General features: G+C 32.6%; 3 protein-coding genes across 3 annotated transcripts; 2 read left to right on the top strand and 1 right to left on the bottom strand.

The window, feature by feature from the left end:
* The first annotated feature begins 536 nt into the window (after positions 1 to 536).
* LOC129951957 (RCC1-like G exchanging factor-like protein) lies at positions 537 to 2,189 on the top strand. The gene is made up of 2 exons (XM_056064347.1): positions 537 to 790; positions 864 to 2,189. The coding sequence occupies exons 1-2, from the start codon at positions 652 to 654 to the stop codon at positions 2,129 to 2,131; spliced, it is 1,407 nt and encodes a 468-aa protein (XP_055920322.1). The 5' UTR covers positions 537 to 651; the 3' UTR covers positions 2,132 to 2,189.
* A 365-nt stretch (positions 2,190 to 2,554) lies between these two features.
* LOC129951802 (uncharacterized) lies at positions 2,555 to 3,539 on the top strand. The gene has a single exon (XM_056064123.1). It carries the CDS (start codon positions 2,676 to 2,678, stop codon positions 3,516 to 3,518), a length of 843 nt encoding a protein of 280 aa, XP_055920098.1. The 5' UTR covers positions 2,555 to 2,675; the 3' UTR covers positions 3,519 to 3,539.
* Positions 3,540 to 8,544: 5,005 nt separating this feature from the next.
* Positions 8,545 to 20,287, bottom strand: LOC129949919 (integral membrane protein 2B). Its single transcript, XM_056061641.1, has 3 exons — positions 19,996 to 20,287; positions 10,007 to 10,712; positions 8,545 to 9,923 (listed from the first exon to the last, which is right to left on the bottom strand). The coding sequence occupies exons 1-3, from the start codon at positions 20,101 to 20,103 to the stop codon at positions 9,793 to 9,795; spliced, it is 945 nt and encodes a 314-aa protein (XP_055917616.1). The 5' UTR covers positions 20,104 to 20,287; the 3' UTR covers positions 8,545 to 9,792.
* Positions 20,288 to 21,188: the final 901 nt, after the last annotated feature.

The raw sequence follows: 21,188 nt of genomic DNA, 5'->3' as shown, positions 1-21,188 counted from the left end.
CCAAACGAATGAAACGATAATTTACAGGCCCTACAATATCTGTAACCAATCCAATCTCTTCAAATTTGTTCACAATCTTGCCAATTTCATGCGTAGTTCATATAAACCATAATCTCCTCTTAAAGCACGATATGTGTCTGTGGCAGAATCACTATTTTTATAGTAGGTTTTAACAATTTAAATGCGTTGTGCGATAGTTAAGCGATCCATTTTTGTGAATTTCAACTGAAAAACAAAAATTGGTTTAACAACTTAGTTTGACAGATGCCGAATTCAAGCCCTATACTTTTGAATCCGCAATATGGATAGTCTGTTATTTTATTCACTGATGAACTTTATTAATCAGAAACTCAATATTTGATTTTTTTTTCAATATTTATCCATTTTCTATCTATGATGACAATTTGCGAATAAATTTGATCGGTCTTAAATATTGTTATTGTAAGCATACCATTAAATAAATTTTGGTACCAAGTGTACCTTATAAATTGAAACTTCATAAAACTGACAGCTATCAGCTGTCAATGTAATGTTTTGTTTTTTTTTTTTGTTATGCACGCTCCTACTTCCTATCAAATCCAATTCAAGGAAATGTAATTTCCACTAATTTAATTAATAAATTTAACCCCTAGAAAATCAAAATTAGCAGTTATGTTGAAAAATTTAACAAATATACACATCGAATCAGCGATGATTAAAACTTTCAAAAGCAGACAACTCACGCTGGTCCGAAAATACACCACAAAAGCAAAACGCTCCGTTTTACTTCAAGACAAATCCAAAATAAAGAGTAAGTAGAATTTGTTTTACAGAAATCCAAACTAAATTCAAATTAAATCACTCAAATATGTCTTCATCTTTAGTTTATGAACCAAAGATCTCAGCAGAGAACAAATTGCGCATCTATGTGTGGGGCTTTCAAGAAACTGGTGCTCTAGGGTTGCAGACTTCCGTGAAGAAGGCACAAGAACGTTACACACAAGTTGTCCACCACCCGACGAGGCTACAATTTGCTGAAAACACCACCATCACAGACATCGTTGCTGGCTATGGGTTTTCTGCGTTCGCTGTGAAACGTACCGATGGCGAGACACTCTTCGGAACTGGTCTCAATACCGACAGCCAATTGGGGCTGCAGAAAAAGGGCTACGGAGCAGCGACGAAGAACCTAGATTTGCTCATCTATCCATCGGCGATACGTCTGCCGAGACTGGCTGATGAAACAGACGAGGATATGACCGTGCAGTGCATGTCCGCTGGACGGGCGCATCTCGTGGTTTTGACTAAAAATGGGACTATTTTTTGTTTGGGAAATAATGCGTATGGCCAATGCGGTCGGCATATTGTCGATGACGAGGTTTACAAAGGAAGCAACACTATCCATCGAATAGAAAAGTCCAGCTTCACCGAAGAGGAAGATGAGGTGGTCTCTGTGCAATGCGGTCAGGACCACACACTCTTCCTAACCAAAGCTGGAAAGGTCTACTCGTGTGGGTGGGGTGCCGATGGACAGACAGGAAGGGGCAACTACATCACCTCCGGACAAATCGAGCAAGTCAAAGGTGATATCGCTGAAGAGAAAATCGTCAAACTTGCCTGCTCCTCCGATTGTGTTCTTGCTCTCAACGATAAGGGAGAAGTCTTCGGATGGGGAAACTCAGAGTATGGCCAGCTAGATGACTCGGAAGATGCTCCCACCCAAGTTAATTCCCCGAAAGCGTTGACTCTTACAAAAGGAATCGGAGCGATTAAAGACATAGCTTCAGGTGGATCATTTTGCATGGTTCTCAACGAAGAGGGACTTGTCTTCACTTGGGGTTATGGTATTCTAGGATTTGGACCATATGTCGAGCAGACAAGTAAACCCCAGCAACTGTTACCACCTCTATTTGGAAAGAACGATTTCAGCGATAGCACTCATGTGGTGTCCATTAATTGTGGTGTCTTCCATATGGGTGCCATCAACTCTGAAGGTGATCTCTTTGTTTGGGGTAAAAATCGATTTGGGTGTCTAGGATTGGGTCACAGCAAAGACCAATTCTTCCCTTTTAAGACAGCAATCAATGGAAAAGTGCAAAAAGTAGCTTTTGGTGTGGATCATACTCTGGCTCTGTGTCGTCCCTTTATGTGAATGTGTTAACAGAGAAGAGAGCTAAATAAAATTGTCTCTATTGAGATTAAACAACAAACATTTTTGTTCTTTTTTATTTTGTATCGATTTTGGAATCCGTTGTATGCAATGGGTTGATTCACCTTGGATTGGCTTAGAACTATTCTGCATATAAAAAAAAATGCTAATTCAAACGGGGGAGGTAAGCGGGGGTGGGATATCGAATCAAAAGGAAATTTGTACATTTTGATGTTTTATCTTTGCATGAGCAGTTTTGGAACATCTCGTTTCTATTTAACATATTTTAGCGTTATAAAGATTTTAATAGACCTTGAGTTCGGCAATAAAAGTGATCATTTAAGATTTCTTAAGAGATTTCTCTTCTTGATTCTAGAATCACTTTAAGAGCTGACGAGCAAACAAATCAATCGTTTTAACTTTACTTGTTCCTAATTTAGGAGAACAGTAAAGTTTACTTTGTACTTAAAAAAATTTAAAATCTATCTACATACATAAACATTTTTCTCACATTTCTAATTGAATTTTTGTTTTTAAAAAATTTGCAATGGAAAATGAAGAAAACCAAAACAACGAAGATGTTAACCCCGAAACCAACAAAGACAACGATAACGGTGAAGAAAACACAAAAGCAAAAGAGCTTGAAAAATTAAATGAATATGTTCAGCAAATGGCTTACATGCCGATTGAGCCTCCAAAAGCATCCGAACGTACAGAAGCTTTAGCAGAAGCCCCGAAAAAATATATTGTCGGGACATTTGCCGATCACAAGGAACATTTCAAGCCCAAAGAAAGATCAGAGCGGGTTGAGAGAATAGTTAAAAAACACACCCCAATGACTATTGAAAATTTGGAAGAATTCGTTCGAAACTATCGTATAAAACAAGCCTACCAGGAGAAAGATAAGAAACAACAACAAATTAAATATCATGAGACTCTTACGAAATTACAAAAACAATGTGAGAATCAATTAATGAATGCAATTGTCCGAAAATTTGCCAAGATGGTCTCAAAGAAAGCGTCTTCTATATCATCATCATCATCAACAACGTCGCCATCGAATGTCGAAACTGAAAGTTATCAGCATCTTCAAAATTCACTTTTTTGTACAATTATTTTTAAATTAAAAATTCCAAACAATCAACAATCGAGAGATATAAATCTTTATAAGAAACTATCAACCGTTTTGACTGACTTGATATTGCAAGGGTTATTTTTGGCTCACAATTATTCAGAATCAGAGGAGAAGAAATATGCAGGAGGTGATCAGGCGCAACAAAAAGGTCCGAATTCTAATCAAAGGGAACTGATGATTAAATGGAGAGCTCTTCGAGCAGCTAGAAAGAAAGTTCACTATCAAAGTCGAAAGAAGAATTGTTTGAATAAATAGATAGTTATAAAACTAATGCAATGCTAATAATTGAGTTTTCATTTTTGAAAAGAAATAAGGGCATGAGATACGTAGATAGAATATGAGCCCTTATATGTTATTTGATATTGACATGATATAACAATTTGCGCTCGAGTTGTCTAGCTTAAGGGCCAGGGCCAGTTATAGCTACATATCATTTAAATCGATCCGGGATAATTTTTGAATAGACATGATACTATGTTTCCCTTCGATTAGAAATGAAAATTATATACTGGTTGATCGGAAATCACCCAAAAAAATTTGTTGAGGAAAAAAAGTGTAATTACGCACTTGTTCTCTAAAAATGTATTTTTCTACTTTTTGGACGGCAATTCATTTTCCTGAACAGCTCATACTTTTATGTTCAAAAGTGGAACTGATTTCTTTGTATATATTAATTTGAATGATAGAACTATTCAAATTAATATACAAAGCTGATTTGTGATCCAAATTCACACAATTCCAATGACAGATTTCTTTCAGTAAAAGCATTGACATACTATACATACATACATGTATAGTATGTCAATGAGTAAAAGTTTTTCGTTGGATTTCAATGAGAACATTTTTTTTTAATGACAGAAACTTTTAATGACAGCTATAAACGACCTTTCAAGAAAATTCCAATGATTGTTTTCAATGATGAAAACCAATGATAGCTATAACTGGTGCCCAAAGGCTGGCCCTTGGGTACTTAATATTGCAAAATAACAGTGCATTTTCAATTATTATCATCTGTTAGTTACGAAAACCGGGTATTTAATGGAAGACCATGGTAAAAACTAGGGTTGCCTACTTACATACATACATATATCCACTCTGCCTTTCGTTTCAAAATTGAAATTCTCAAAGGACATTTATTAAAATTGAGAAATAAGTGGGATTCACATTTTATTCGTTAAATTAATAATTCCATTTGACATCTTCCAAAAAATTATTTGTAGTAAGATGTTCAGTTTTATTTTGAGTTTTACCTGTAGCACTTTATTTACACGGGAAGTTTTACTTGAATAAAAGTTTACGCTGATAACAAGGTTTTTCTTAGTTGGGTACAAGAGAAACAATACTCGTAAAAAGGCTGAATATGGGCAGGTTCTGGCGACAAAAGGGACTTGAAAGTAAGGCAAGTTTCTAGCATCTGATTGGCCAGCTGCCAAAAAATTGCCTTCCAAATAAGACAACTTTATTGGAAACTTGACTGGAAAGTTAGTAAAGAAAAATCTCCCTAACTATCAAATCAAGACAACTTCTCAAAGCCGATTTCTCAAAGGGCTGTGAATTAAAGAAAATCTTAAAAAAGAATGCTCTATTTCTGCGGACGATGTGGGAACTTTAAGCAATTTTAGTACAAGCTTTGAAAGATTGTGTGCATAGAAATCGGCTGTCTTCCAAAACAAAATTGGATTTTTAATATTTTTTCATATAAAGTTTAAAAAACTCCGTCTTTGATTTCAAAAAGATCCCATTCGTTCAGTCCATCAGAATTTAACATTCTTAAAAGGAAGTTATTAATTTGAAAATGATAATCGTTCTCTGATTTGTCATTAGAGTAGAAAGGATGTACAGATATTAGTCTGAACCTGCAATGTCAAATAATCAAAATCAAATGGGGTGGCGCAACAGTCCGTTGTGAACCAGGGCCTAGTGACTTACAACTCTCAACCATACTCGCACACAGAGTACTGTTATCAGGAATGGAAGGGACCTACAATTTAAGGCCGAATCCGAACGGCTAATTTGAGAAAGCACTTTTTTATGACAAGAATTACTCTTGAAGGAATTGTCAATTCCTCGCAAGAGGCAGTACCCGCGAAAATTAATTTTTTTTTTTTAATTAAGGTGGCACAGGCAGGGATTGAACCCAAGACCCCTTGCATGACAGTCCAACGCACTAACCATCATGCCACGGGTACTACAATGTCAAATAATGCTTACCTAAATAATCAATTGGCAGGCAACATAAGGGACATCATTTGCAGTCAACTTCATTCTTTGAACGTAAATTTTGACCAAAGCAACTAGTTAGTTTTTCACAAAGCTAGTGGCTACGTAGTCAAAATTCAACTAGCTATGTGAATGCAAAACAACACTACAAAGCTAGTCAATCTGGAACTGTCATATTATTGACAAATGCAAATATATAAAATCAGAAACATTTGATAACTTTAACTTATCTTTTGTGTTTTTAAATTCAACAAAATCAAATTTAAGACACAATTTGAATGATTTATATTTGTATTTAAATATTGAACAATTTATTTAATTTTGAATTCGTGTGTTCTTACCGAGCAGCTGATTGTAAAACGTCAAAATCATTGGTCGCATTCACAAATCTAGTGGCTACGTAGTCAATGGATTCTGATTGGCTAAATCTTACTACAAAAGTAGTTGAAATTTCCCCTCCGACGTAGTGTAAAAAATTCGGCTACAAAGTTAGTGGAGGATGATTTTGACGTTTCACAATCAGCTGCTCGGTAAAGACACACCAATTCAAAATGAAATAAATCGTTCAGTATTTAAATCCAAATATAAATCATTCAAATTGTGTCTTAAATTTGATTTTATTGAATTTAAAACACAAAAGATAAGTTAAAGTTATCAAATCAATTTTTTTTCTTATTTTATATATTTGCATTTGTCAACAATATGACAGCTCCAGATTGACTAGCTTTGTAGTGTAATTTTGCATTCACAAAGCTAGTTGAATTTTGACTACGTAGCCACTAGCTTTGTGAATGCGCCCATTAACTAACTACCTTTGTAGCCGAATTTTTTACACTACGTCGGAGGGGAAATTTAAACTACTTTTGTAGTTAGATTTAGCCAATCAGAATCCCTTGACTACGTAGCCAATGGTCGCATTCACAAAGCTAGTGGCTACGTAGTCAAGGGATTCTGATTGGCTAAATCTAACTACAAAAGTAGTTGAAATTTCCCCTCCGACGTAGTGTAAGAAATTCGGCTACAAAGTTAGTGGAGAATGGTTTTGACGTTTTACAATCAGCTGCTCGGTAAGAACACACGAATTCAAAATTAAATAAATTATTCATTATTTAAATACAAATATAAATCATTCAAATTGTGTCTTAAATTTGATTTAATTGAATTTAAAAACACAAAAGATAAGATAAAGTTATCAAATCAAAAATATTTCTTACTTTATATATTTGCATTTGTCAATAATATGACAGTTCCAGATTGACTAGCTTTGAAGTGTTGTTTTGCATTCACAAAGCTAGTTGAATTTTGACTACGTAGCCACTAGCTTTGTGAATGCGACCAATAGCTTTGTGAATGCGAGCATTGCTCTGTAGAGCTCTTCCCTATGGATGCTGTCATACGCTGCTTTAAAATCGATAAAGAGGTGGTGGGTATCGATTTGAAGCTCCTTGGTTTTTTTCCAAGATCTGCCGTAGTGTGAATATTTGGTCGATAATGGGCTTTCCTGGTCTGAAGCCACACTGATAAAGACCTATCAGGTTGTTGACGAACGGCTTCAGACGTTCACATAATACGGCAGAAAGTATCTTATATCAAATGTTAAGGAGACTGATGCATCTATAGTTGGCGAAATTTAGAGGGTCTCCTTTATGTATCGGGTAAAGTGATTGAGTGGTTCTATCTCCCTTACAGCGGAATTACATATAATTTGAAGAAATGGTCTTTAAATATTCTCAACATTATTTATTAACAGGAACCTAAAATAACAACCTAATATACAATTCTACAAGCTTAGCTGTAGAGATTATTGTATTTTTGGTTTGGAATTAAAGTTATAATTTTTGCTTAAAATTTTAGGGCCATCGCTGAAGAAGAAGCCATTAAGCCGGAGGCGATATTTGAACGTACATAGCCGGGCGAAATGTGCTGTTTGCTAGCTTAAATTTGTTTTTGTTGGCAGATTATTAAAATTTGATTTTATAATAACTGTAGATATGGCGGATGGGATTCATTTTGGTAATTTAAGATTTCTTGTTTTTTGTACGTCGTTATCAATAATAAAGTTATTGGAGATAAAAGTTTTGTGTGTTTTCTTGTTGTTAGTGTCTCCTCGTTCTTCGATGCTGGGGAGTCCTGGGGTGGAATCGGCTAAGGTGATAGTTGACTATCAAATTTTTGATACATCACCGAGTTTCCCGTCTGTGTAAGTTAATTCAATTCAATTCGATTGAACAATTTAGAATATAATTGTCACAATTCATTGTTGCTATTATGGTATTTTAAAATTATTTCTATAAAATATCTAATTAAAGTATTAAATTATCTGTTTTAATAACATTTTTACTTTTCTAAAGGTAACTGACAAAATTATTCATTAGTTTTTTGTAAGCGTCTGCTAGCTCAACCTAGAAACGACATGTTTGTAGGAAAATGACTGTTAATTTTTTCTAGTGACAGCTTTTTAGTTATCAATTTAACTATCACCTTGCACGGATCAAATTCGATTATTTTCACTGTCAACAATCACGTTAGCCGACAACCCCTGCTTCAGCTAGGATGTTTTTTGGTGGAGTTAGAATAAGTTATCTATCTAGGAATTTCTTAAGTTCTAAACAATATTCTTTTCAATAACATTCAGTGTTAAAAGCTGTATATTACGGTTGTCGTTTTTACTTAACGTATGAAAAACTACAAGACTGGAGGCGATTCAGTAAAATGATTTTCAATACAAAGGGGAAAAGGGTGAAGAACAAATTCAACAGCGAAAGTTTTATTTCATTTAAAGCGCCCCTATAAGAAAATTTACTTATAGGGCGCTAATGTTGTTAAGAAAATCGAAAGGAAGGTAAAAACTTAATTACAGCTTTCTATCTTTCAATTCTTATTTTACCAGAATAGTTTTTTTTAATAAGATATCACGTCTCTAGTTTAAATCTGATGACCTCAAAAACCTGAGCTCTAATTGAAATCACACATTTTCGCTCACAAAATAATCTTAACCGAATTTTATATTTAACAGAAAGTTTCCCTAAATTTAAGTTATTTAATCAAAAAAAAAAAATAATTATACTTTTTCTTCTTTGTTTATTATCATAAAACAATTTATTTCTTAATTTGGTAAGAGAGGAGACCATTCATATTTAATTTTTTGTTCGTTTCGTCTTTAAATTCACATCCGACCATCAGGTATTCAGTACCATTTAGGTTTCACATTATTGTTATTATTATTATTTTTAATCAAAACTCTTACACAAATATATAATTATTTATATATTATTTAATACAAAAAATGATAATTTTCTTCTTTATTTCTTTACTTTTGTGAGATAAAGAAAGACAAATTTCAAATCGTTTTAATTAGAGTAAAAAAAACGTAGTATACAGAAAAAGGATTTGGATAACTTCACAGCTTTGTGTGAATTAACACAGAAAAGTAATTATTTAGGAATACAAAAATCGAGTGCGCAACGATTTAAAACAAAAACATACATGAAAAATTTTGAATTTTTTGTTTTGCAGAAAAAATTGACACAAATTTAACTACATACATAATTTAATAAATTTGTTCTATAAGGCCTAGGAATATATATGTTTTTTTTATTTTTAACACCAAAAAATTTACAAATAAAACAAACCAAAAATTTTTAAATTTCTTTCTGTTTCTTTTCTTTTTTTAGCAAACATTAGGTACCATTTAATTTGAAGATTAACAAGTTTATATTTAAAAAATAAAAATACTTATTTGTTTTATGATTTTTGTTTTGTTGTCCACCATTAACAAATGGTTGTTAAGTTTTAGTAAATACAATTTTTGTCTGTTTATTTATTTTATAATTGATGTAATTTTTTTTAAGTATAATTGTTTACACACAAAAAATAATGGCTACAAAAATAGTGTTATATTTTTTATTTTCTTGTCAGTATTTTGTATTTTTAAATTGTTTTTGTTGTTTTTTTGTTATTATTGCATTTTGGCAGAACATAAAAATGTTGTTTTAAAATTGTTGTTATTATAGCAGGAATGATTGATTATGTGTTATTTTTTTGTTTGTTAATTTTATTTGAAAAACAACAAAACCATTTAGAATATTTAAAAAAAGAAAAAGTTAAAAGAAATTGTATTATTTTAGTTTTAGTGATTGGTTTGCAAATTATTAAATCATAGTTTGTTTTATAATATAAAATAAAAATTTAAAAATGAAAATAGTCTAAATCTTAAACATCTATATAAAATATATTTTTGTTTTTTTTTGTAGGCAAAAAAGAATTTCGCATATATATGTAGCTATATAGCACCAATGTCGTTAAGAAATTACTTCTTTTGCATCGCTTCCAAATCTTCAATTTCTCCAATATTAACTAAATTGAATTCGACAATTTTCCTGCCAGAGAATTCAGCGAATTTACCTGAATTCGACAAATATCTGGCTTCACGTTTGTAAACTGAAACACAATAAGATTTTTATTTAAGAATTTTAAAGAACATTTAAAATGTTATTCGAAAGTAAAACTAATATTTAACTTACCACCAGAAATGTATCTCTCCAATAGGTACACTTTCATGTCATAGCATTCGCTAGCAATCTTTTGTGAGATCAAAGTCATGTCGGTTAGTTCGGGTGTGACAACACGCATATTCATGCGTACACGATCGGTATCGATATTATAGTAACCTGTTCCGATTTTCTGCATTAAATCTAAGAAATTCTTCGGTGGCAAAGTTGTTTCCCTATCCAACGGCATAATGAAGCACCTATTTGCCGAAGTATCAATAATTGCCGATTCGTTTTCTTTAAAATCATGCATAAAACGTCCGTTGCGTCCATTCTTAAAATCGGGAACATCGATTTTGGCAAAGCTCTCGTCATCGGTTAAATCCAATTCGATTTCTTCGCGGAAGAATTCATCAGAGGGCATCTCATTCAAAGATGGTGACGATTCGTTGGTGATTGAGAAAAGATTACGAAGATCACCCATTTTAATTAATTCTGGATGGGCATACAATCGAGCAATGGACATATTCTGGCGTTGGAAGTATGGAATTTCACACATGCCACGGTAGTGAAGGCTTCGCTGAGCTGGGGCGTACATTCGATAGATGGCTACACCGCCAAGAATACCAACGAGCATCACAGCCAATGCCGAAAGGAACAGGAAAATCGTTGTTGAGGCTGAGATGTGACGACGATTGAAAACCATAGATTCAACATCGGATTCTCCACTCAATGGTGCCTAGAATAGAAAAACAAAATGTAACTTCATGTTATTGGCCCAACAAAAAATTGTTTGTTAATTTAAAGAAATTTGAAATTAAAGACATTTTATGACGTCTGTTTCCAAGTGACTACGGTCAATGCAATTTAAATCGAAACGTTCGGGGTGACTACTAAATTTAACTCACTTAATATTTAGTATTTATAATGCGGCTTATCCGAGTTTTAAAATTGTATAAGCGACTTTAATGAACACTTGAAATTTTAGATTTAAAACTAATTTGGCCTACAAGTTATACACGTTGTGAAGTCCCCTGTTTTTTTTGTTGGTATGAAAAAAAAGTTATAAAAGTTGCCATCATGCCATGTCTCTATAATACATAGCCTTGAATAACGTTGCTTTGATCGGGAAATCTGAAGGAGTTGGCAAGTTTGAGTGTGGTTCATTGTTCACCCATCTCTTTCTATTATAAAAGGTTTATATGAAGATTTCGCTCACATTACTCCCTAAGTAGAATCTATACTTGTCTTATTTGGATGGTTTTCCAGGTACTGGTTTGTTTCAATTTTAAGGCACTGTTTGCGGTGGTTTCTTGTACGTACAGATAAAGAGGTAAAAGATTGAGTACTTTTTTCACTTCTGCTGTTGCCTATTGCCTCTGTAATAATTATACAAGCTATTTCCGGGAATTTAAAACAAAATTGACAACATTTTACGAACAATAGCCAGGAACATCCTAAATTAAAGAAATACTTCCTTGGCAAATTAACGACCCTCTCAGAAGGTCTAAGAACTTTAACATTTCTTAGACAAATTCTAGTTCAAGCTAAAACATGGTCAATCTATTAAATTTTTTAAATATACTTTTTTTTAAAGACTAGAACATTTTATTTGAAAAATTATTTTAAAATGCGACCATAATTTGTCCTTGAAATCGACAAGAGGACGTTTAATACTCACTTTAACAAAAAAAAAAACCGTTTGCAGTCGTGCAAAGGTATTTCTTCAAACGATTGTTCAGATTGCCTTCTTCAACGCCCAATTTTTCTTTATATGTAGAGTCTGGCATAACACCTCTTTACATTACAAACCTTAAGGTATGAAAAAAGCCTTCAGAAATCCATTATGACAAGGCTTATGCAAACAAATTCCTCCCCGTTTAAGGAATGGAACCAGATAGCTCCTTCAAATGGCAGTAATCTATTCTTTTTTGAGTCCAATTTGAATCAATGGCACACCATGATTTTGGATTGTCAACTAAATATATATACTGCAAACATGCTCTAAATTACCGCAATAGTTTTTCATAACTCTACAACTAGTTATTGCAATTGAAGGTTCAAACAAAGTTTCCTAAATTCTATTTTGTGTTTTAAATCATGTACAAAATTGATATATTTTTTATTTTAAACCATCTTAAAATTGTTGAATTTTTTTGCTAAACTTATTTTTATTATTTGAATTTTAACTTCTCTACATTTAAATTGTGTTTTTGTTATGAAATGTCGATCAGAAAAACGGCAGTATAACCATGTCCATATTCTTAAAAAAAAATATTTGTTTATAAAGAAAATAAAGAAACTATATATCTATCTATCCAAAGGTTGGGCTCAAATTGATATGATATTAGTTATTGGCCTTTCCCTATTATCTGACCCAAACAAAAAATTTGAAATCGTAATACGTAATGTTTATAATTAAATATTTATTAACAAGTTACCTTTTAATTGTTACTTTTCCTTAATTTTTATAAATGTTTTTATACTTAAAGATATTTTTTAAACATTTTTTGAAGCCATTTGGCTTCCTAGCGAATAAAACAAATCTACTATTTTTTTTAGTATGTGTAAGATACTCCTTGTAGGAGCTTCACTCGTAAGGTTGCAATTTACTTTGCCAATAATTCTCATTCCTCTACTCAAGCCTACTCAACTTATACAAAAAACTATAATTCCAAGGAATTGTATAAATATATAATGTAATAAAATGTGTGCGTACATCAATTATGATTAAAGTATGTACAATATTATTTAACCAGCTGTGTTGATATTGATTGTCAATTTTTTTTTATTTCTTTAAAAAGCAAGTTTTCTTTTATTATGCCCGCGTAGTCAAAAAATACCTAAAATTATATTTCTTTTACATTTATTCAAGTGTGATTTATTTACGTCTCAAAAAATTGTTATTTTTCTCTGTTTTTTAACAATACTTGTTAAATTAGATACAAATACAAAAGGAACAAATAAATATTGAATGTATACAAAATGAAAAGCTTAACTTAAAGAAAAATATTTTATCTTCTCAGCAGTACATTTAATTGTGCCATTTGTTAGTCACCCTTTCCGACAAATATTTTAAATCTAAAACCCTACAATTAGATAAGACTTTTATGTAAAAAAAAACAAAATATATAAATGGCAATGCAACAAATTCACAATTCGCAATTTGCAAGATAAAAAAAAAACAATTCAAAATATAAACTTAATGATGAGTACTATTTTAAATGGTTCAACTTTATTGAAACTCTAAAGATATGCCTAGACAGATGATGCTTTTTTTTAGATTTATGATTTAAAGATTTGTAAAAGAGACACTGAATGTACTCCGGTTGGCGATTCGATAACAGGCAGCAATTCAACAACCATAGCAAGAAAAATCTGCGTAGTTTAGGGCTAGTTCTGGGCGACTGCATTTCTTTAAAAAAATGTTTAAAATTCAGTATAACTTGAGGGTTCTTTGAATAAAACTTCATAAACCCCAATAAACAAACAAAGCAGGAACCCATTTGTATCGAGAATATTAGCAACATTTTTCATTATCTTGAGTATGCAATTTGGAAGCAACACTCTACCTTATATCTTCAGTATTGGGACTCTAAATTAAAGAATGTTTTTTATATTGTGCGCGCACTAAAGGTTTTATGAATACCCTTATAATGATTAAACACAGTGCGAGCAATTAGCAAAGGAGGATAGGATTATAAAGAAGAAACCGATGCACATTGGTTTTGAATGTCTGCATATTTTAATGAGTGGGAAATATTGAGTCAGCTAAAGCATTTCACATTCGCGTAGTGCGGCTAAAGAGGGAATCTCTGTACTTAAAAGAACGTCCGAAATTGGACTCAACGGTAAACTGATGGGTATTCCTAGCAGTAAGATTACGGTTGAATTGTTTAAGGGGAGGAATGCAAATGTCTATTTCGCTAGAGCATTATTTATAAAAATAACGATAAAACAATGACAGGCATGAAACTTTGCAGCGGTGTTCAAGAGAAGCAAATGTCTCAGAGAGGGAGAGAGAGAGAGAGAGAGAGAGAGAGAGAGAGAGAGAGAGAGAGAGAGAGAGAGAGAGAGAGAGAGAGAACCTATCATTTTAAGAGCTTTTTTTCAATTCTGTCCAGAAGACTTACCTAAGTTAATAGGTGCCAAATATGAGAGTTATACACGAGTTTAGGACGAATAAAAGCTTCGTAAATTATAGCCAGATCAAAAGGGGTAACAAAAATTCTTGCATCGTCGGAGAAAACCTAAACACTTAGCAGCATTTTTGGCGATGCCAACTATGTGATCACCCCACAACAAGTGGTTTGTGATGCACATACCATGGACTGATAGTTGTTCAATCTCCTCGATGCAAGTACCGCTCATGATAGTGCTATTGGGGGAGGGTTACGCTTTTGTGACAATAGACAGCATTGAGTTTTCAAAGCATTAAATTCTTCAAAGTTTTTGAATCCCCATTGAACAATACTGTCAAGATCGGTATTAAATGAGCTTATCATACCCTGCCGTTGGTAGTCCACATCTAAAGAACAAGGATGATAATCTAAAAACGAGTATATAAAAATAAGGAAAAGCGATGAAGACAAAATAAACCCTGGGGCACACCAGCGTTTATTTTTTGGATATCAGATTTGAACCAATACTACTTCAATTTAACGGTCCGAAGGGTAATTTCTAACCCAACGAAGAAGGGATTCATTAATACCAAATGCACGCATTTTCGAAATTTGTACTACCTTTGGGACTTTGTAGTATTTTTTGCCGTAATTTCTGGTCATGCATAAATTTAATGCGTCGAATAAGTCCGTTACAAGTCTTTCTAGCTTGTTTGAACTTATTCCGGTTTTCCTCAGTAGGCTTTATAAATCCGGGAACTTACATCTTTGATCCTCATAACCTCTTTACAGCTTGAATCAAACCATGAGTTTTCTTTAGGTTTAATAGATGTTACCCTTTTTTACAGTAATTAATCATTTTAGAGGTTTGCTTTTAAAAGTGAGAGTATTTGACCAGTTTTACCGAATAATGAGCAAAGTAAGGATAGTGTTTCTGTAACATCATAATTGTGCAAACTCGATCCAACAATCCCAAAAATTTGCTCTAAACGTACGATTCACTTGGAGAAAAGCTTAAATTTGAACTTCGTTAAATTTTTCTTTCTTTTTAAACGATTATCAATAACGGCTTAACATCTTTATTTCGCTATTTCAAGAATTAGTATGAAAAAGCCTGTGATTATTTGAGTTCAAAATACAGGGATCTTTATTTTGCTCTACTGTGACCAACGAAAACTAGAATATTTCAGCAAAAATCGAATCTTTGGAGTTTCCAGAATGATGAGAGCACTAGAAAAAAGCATGATAAGAAGTGCCAACCTTTAAAGTCACCCAAAGAAATAAATGATGGAATTCATTTTAGAGTAAATGTACTGATCTATTGTGAAAGTTAGGTACTTGCAGTACTTATTACTTTTTTCCAATATGTAATCAAATGTTTTTTCTTGGGTGTTACAAAATCTTCAACTGGGATACTGGCCGGTAAATAGGATTTGTTACTGTACTTAGGTTATTATGTTCTCTTTAAAAGGTTTTTGGTTATAATTCTCAAGTAATTCCTTTGCTAGCTTTATTTTGAGAAGCCGATTCCAAACTAAAATCCTCTTTATCTCATCATTTTTCATTAGGTTTTTGCCATGTTTTCCCCTAAGACACAGCAGTATCGGGTTCTATCAGCGAAGCATCTATTTTTGCCTCATAATTTGCCTGAACATGGACACGCCTAGGCTCAAAGGTTTCTGCATCAGACCTTTTAAAACAATCCACTCTTCTTGAAGTTATAGCTTTTGAGCTCTTGGAATTTCAATACGATAAGTTATCGTAACAGAGGAAAATCAAAATTAATTGTTTTAGTAAAACAAATATGGAGATGAAATCACCCTAGTCTAAAAGACCCTCACAAGCAAACTCAATGTTACTGTTAAATGAGTTACACAACGTTGCAATGTCAAATTTTAGTAATTGTAAACTGAATTTTAATTAATTGAATTTATTTAAGACAACAGTGGCTATGGAAAATCATTCATAGTTCTGCTAAATTATTATAAAAGATGTGCGGTATTCTGTCATCGACAAACACACAAATATTTTTTTGATAAACATTACGATTTTTTTTAATTGACACAGCTGTCACAATAATGATTTAATTTCAACACTATAGAGTTCTAGAATTAAAACCTTCCGCAAAAATAAAAAATTATTTTGATAAACAATTAAAATGCAACAATTTGAGTTCAATGAAGCTTAAGAAAAATAAAACACTACAAATCAGCTTTCCAAAGTGATAAGCCCACCCATAAGTAAATACAAAAAAATTCACATAATTCTTGAAACTTTAAAGATAACAAAACTAAACAACTAATTAAACTAAAAAAAAATAACAGAGCACGTAATTTGGAAATGTCTCGTCTAAAAACTAATTTAATTTATAATAGTTTTGAAATCATTATTGTATTTTAGTTAATTATTTATCAGTTCTTTTTTTTCTGTTAAACATTGATAACAAAAACAATGCACGTACAGGTAGTATACATTTTTTGAGTCAAAAGTTGTGTATTTATAGGAAATAAAGATAAGAACCAAAGAAGTTAATTTTACTCGAAGAAGAGATAAATTTGAAGGATTATGTCTTTTATGAGAAGTAATTATGTGAATTCCAGAAGGAGTTGAATAAGATAACTTTTTTTTAAGGGCTAGGCTAGATTCACCCACAACGGAAGTTCTGATATCACTATACAAAAATAGATTTTATTACCCACATTGTTGAACGGCTTGCAAACAGAACACAGACGTACTTATAAACAAATAAAAAATATCAAAAAGAATAATACGCCCTTTGATTGATTCCCTACAATTGATAACAAAAACAAAAACCTAAAAATAAAATCATCTTGTGAATTTGCAAGGAATTATTGATCATTGATTTTTCTCTTCAAGCAACTAGTGTCTGTAATTCTTGTGTTGCGACGCATTTATTGTGCATCATAGTTCTCAGCAGCAATACTTATTATTTTATCCTCATTTTCTCATTGCTGAATTGCAATTTGTTTATCGCACAAATAAACAGACAAATAATATTTACATTATACATATCAACATTATAAGTACAGTGACGGACAAAACAATGGTAACACTTTGAATGTGTTAAGATTTTTAAACAAAACTCAAACGTTTCAAAATTAGTATTATTAAAAAATATGATCCATAAAAAAGCAAGAAATACAAGACAAAAAGGGGACAATACAATAGGAACCACTTAAAAGAATGTTGATATTTTTACAGCAATTGACTAATTGGCTATTGGCTTTCACAACTATCGCAAAACAGTATCTTTTTAGCGCACTGAGTTTGTTATATATTGACCTTAGGTCTTACACTTTGGGTTTTCTTACACTAGCCGACTTTAGAGTAGTAATGAGTGATTTTTTGCCATTTACTTATTGGAAACACTGTTTTTCACAACTCGTTTCTTGTTTAAAGTCAATGTCAAAGATCTTCAGTCAATTTAGACATGAATTATCTTACGAAAGAACAACGCTTGCAAATTTAGGAGTCAAGCATTTCAAAAAACAGCCGGTCAAAAATTTTAAATGAATTATGGGTGAAGTTGGCCGAAATTGTGTTCAGCGACAGAGCTCATTTGTGGTTGAATGTATTTGGAGTGAAGGGCAGCCAAGCTTTTCAAGAGCTACTGTTTGGTTGCGGATTATGGCTGATTATGTGAACCGCAACGTTACTGTCAATGATAAGGTTGACCTGCATGAGATGTGGTCCTACAGGTCAACCAGTTCGCGTAACAATGAACTATGAATGAAGGTTCTTCACCTTCTCTGTACATGCTCTGCACTAGTTCAAAAATGCAAGAATTACCTAGGAGAATTCTTCCAAACGATTCAAATCATATAACCATAATCAGCCTCTCACATTTCGTAAGGGATTCAAACTGGTTTCATTGAGCTTAGAAGAGGCAACGGCCTAGTCACTCATAAAGCTTCGGTTCCCATCGATCACCGAAATCAAGCATCAGTGAGCATGGTAAGTAGGCAGATAGAGCACCGTCTCGAAACCTACCGCGTGCTATTGTCATGTGTTCTTTCTGTCTGTTGTTCTTTATCCTGTGCCCTTCTGTCTTGTATTAATGTCTTGTGCTGTTATCACCTTGTATAGTTTTAGTCGCTCAATGTGCTGTATCTCTCCTCTGTACATTTATGTGCACTTTAACCTAACCTAACTTAGTGAGACTATGTTAAAGTTCATGTTTATAATGAAAAACCAGCTTTGATTAAAGCACTGGAAGACAAAATTGAAGGATTTATTTGTGAGATACAAGCCGACATGTTAGAAAAAGTTTGCAAAAATTGTGACGGGCGAAGCCGCATCAAACATTTGCAGGAAATGATCTTCAAACATTTAATTATATTGACCGTACTATCTATTCAAATAGATGATAATGGTAAAAGATTATCTTTATAAGCAATCCGATTTTTTTTAATACTCCTGTTCCAGTTCAAACTATTTACGAATTAGGCTTTTAATATTTAAGTTTTATTATAAAATCTGGAACAAAAAATTATAATATGTGGTCTTATTGTTTTGTCCGTCACTGTATAAATATGCCGGAAAATATTCATACAGTTAAAGCGATACAAGTGTTGGTTATCAGTATCGCTTGACTTGCCATTAATTATTACATACATATATAATCGTCGTCGGTCGTCAGAAGAGACAACAACTACGACTATGAGTAGTTTAATGTGCAACACGTCGTTATCGTCATAATGTAAGTCATTTGTAACCAAAACAGTTTCTCAATCTTAACTTTAATGTTCAAGCGGAGAGAAATTTAAAGAATATGCAAAAACTAAGTAGTTAAATGTAGAGGTATAAAATCTGTTGTCTTCTTTTGCATCTAATTGTGGTTGACGCCATCATAAGTCTTTTCTGCTGTGGCTGCAATTCCCGTCGCCGTTGGAGAAGAATAAATGTAAACATAAACATTTTCCTTCTTTTGCTTAAGTTTCATTTTAAAGTTTTGCATGATTTGCTTATAAATGATTATGATGATGATGTTGACAATGAGATTTGATTTGGTTTCAAATCCTTGGTCGTCTGAGAATGACGGAATGCGATATAATTTAATTTAATTAGGAGACTTCTTCCAAAGCGGTCGGACGCGTGCTGTCATTGACAAAGAGGGAGGAGGAGAAAAAAAGGGTGACCACGTATATTCTTTTTACCAAAATCGATTCTCAATCAAATGTTTTCAAAGTTTCGTTTTCTTTTGATTGTTTATTTTCTTTTATTTTTATTGTTTCAAGTCGAAACAGTTAAGAAAACAAAAGCAAATTCAGATTATTTGGCTCAGTTCATACATACATATGGTGGTGTATATGTAGGTTGGTATAATGGCACAGATAATAATCGAGACTACGTTTTTCTTTTTTTATTGTATAGTTTCGCAGTAATTAAGTTGCTTTTGTAATACGAATACAAAATGTGAAACCCTAGCCTGACTGTGATATGAGGAGAAATGTCAAGGCATAGGGATCATATTATGTATGTAGACAGGAGCAGGAGGAGGATAAATAAAATAAAATTGGACACTTGTACATTAATATCATGTCCAATCATCAAAAAATATATATACACAAGACTGTTGTTGTGTACATTTTGTTGTATAAAACACAGAGGGAGAGAAATCAAATCTATTTCAAGGTGAAATGAGAAAAAATCAATATAATTCTTATATCTTTCGCAAAACACAAAAAACGAAAAAGAAAAGGCAAAAGGGCTTTCCTATCTCTAGCAATTACGACGACGACGATGCGCAAAAGTATGTTTTTTGTTTTCATTTCCAGGAAAAGAACGAAAACGTCCCAAGAATTAAAGTTGCATGTTTTATTTTGAAAAATTTGTACAACACAATTAATTATTTAGGTATGTACATTATTATGAACTTACCACCATAGGAGCACTAGGCAAGGGTTGGCCATCGCTGGTAACCATTCCCGATGGCAGGGGAATTTTTTCGGATTTCTTTTCATTCGACGGTTTTGTAAGAATCGTCATCTTGATTTAATATTTTACTTTTTAAATTTATTTGCACAATTAAAATTAAATCAAATGATTATTATTTTCTCAATGTTTCCTTTTTTATTTTATTGTGAAATTATAATTCTAATTTGTCTTGACGAGCTGTTGCAGCGACACGATTATGGTTGGGTTGCGTACGAAAACAAATTCGATATTGAAGTTTTTTTTTGTGGATAATTGCACAGCGACAGCAAAGATGAACTTTTCTCTTGTCTTTGCGAAAATGAATTCAAGTATCGTTTTAGTGGTATTCGAATTTTAAAATAGAGACTCGAAGAAGAATGGAACGAAATGATTATTATGTTTGGAACACATTGCGTCGGCTAGGTTCAGCTGCAACGGAGTAGACGTAGCTTAGGATACGTTTCATGGTTTTAAATTTTAAAGTTATAAGGCGTTAGGTTCTTTACTTCAGAAACTAGTTTTATCAACCATATATTATGTGACTGATTATATTCATTATTTTAAGCGATTAATTTCAAAATGGAGACATTGCAGCTTTTAATTCCATGACGTATACTGTAAAGTAGAAATACGTTGGATAGTAGCGATATATTGATTTTTGAAGCATAATTGTTAACTTCTGCTGGTTTATGTTGCGATGGTAAACTACCCAGAGGAAAACTTTCCAGAAACAAAATGGAGAATGTATTAAGATATATTCAAAATTTTAAGTCCATCTGTTCAAAATTGGGTAAGTTATGAGTTCCTAAAAAATGTAATATTTAGATCGATTTAGTCACTTTCAATACCTTTAACACTTAAATTCTAAAACCTATGTATGGAAAACCCCGAGTTTTCGATGTAGGTTTTTGGCCAATACCGATAACTTCGAAATAACCTGGTTTCGATGTGAAAAGCCTAGAACCTTAAGCTATTAAAACCATTTCTTAAAGATATTGTCTTAAAACTATTCAAAATTTTGTTTGTGTGATCTTATAAATACATACATACTCATTTCAAATCTTAACTTTTCGGAAAAAAGTTATCTTTAAGCATAAATTATTGGGGATCCCATGTGTTTTATAAAAACTGTTCAGTTTGAGATTTAAGACTTAACG

The sequence above is a fragment of the Eupeodes corollae genome, chromosome 3 (genome assembly GCF_945859685.1).
Source record: "Eupeodes corollae chromosome 3, idEupCoro1.1, whole genome shotgun sequence".
Lineage (NCBI taxonomy): Eukaryota > Metazoa > Arthropoda > Insecta > Diptera > Syrphidae > Eupeodes > Eupeodes corollae.
This window is presented reverse-complemented; position numbering and strand designations above follow the sequence as displayed.

Excerpts from the sequence above, each read along its gene's own strand:
- LOC129949919 (XM_056061641.1), bottom strand. The coding sequence starts at position 20,103 with ATGACGATTCTTACAAAACCGTCGAATGAAAAGAAATCCGAAAAAATT. Across the intron at positions 10,713-19,995 it reads TGCCTAGTGCTCCTATGGTG|GCACCATTGAGTGGAGAATC; the intron begins GTAAGTTCATAA and ends TTTCTATTCTAG. Across the intron at positions 9,924-10,006 it reads GGAGAGATACATTTCTGGTG|TTTACAAACGTGAAGCCAGA; the intron begins GTAAGTTAAATA and ends ATTGTGTTTCAG.
- LOC129951802 (XM_056064123.1), top strand. The coding sequence starts at position 2,676 with ATGGAAAATGAAGAAAACCAAAACAACGAAGATGTTAACCCCGAAACC.
- LOC129951957 (XM_056064347.1), top strand. The coding sequence starts at position 652 with ATGTTGAAAAATTTAACAAATATACACATCGAATCAGCGATGATTAAA. Across the intron at positions 791-863 it reads AGACAAATCCAAAATAAAGA|TTTATGAACCAAAGATCTCA; the intron begins GTAAGTAGAATT and ends CTTCATCTTTAG.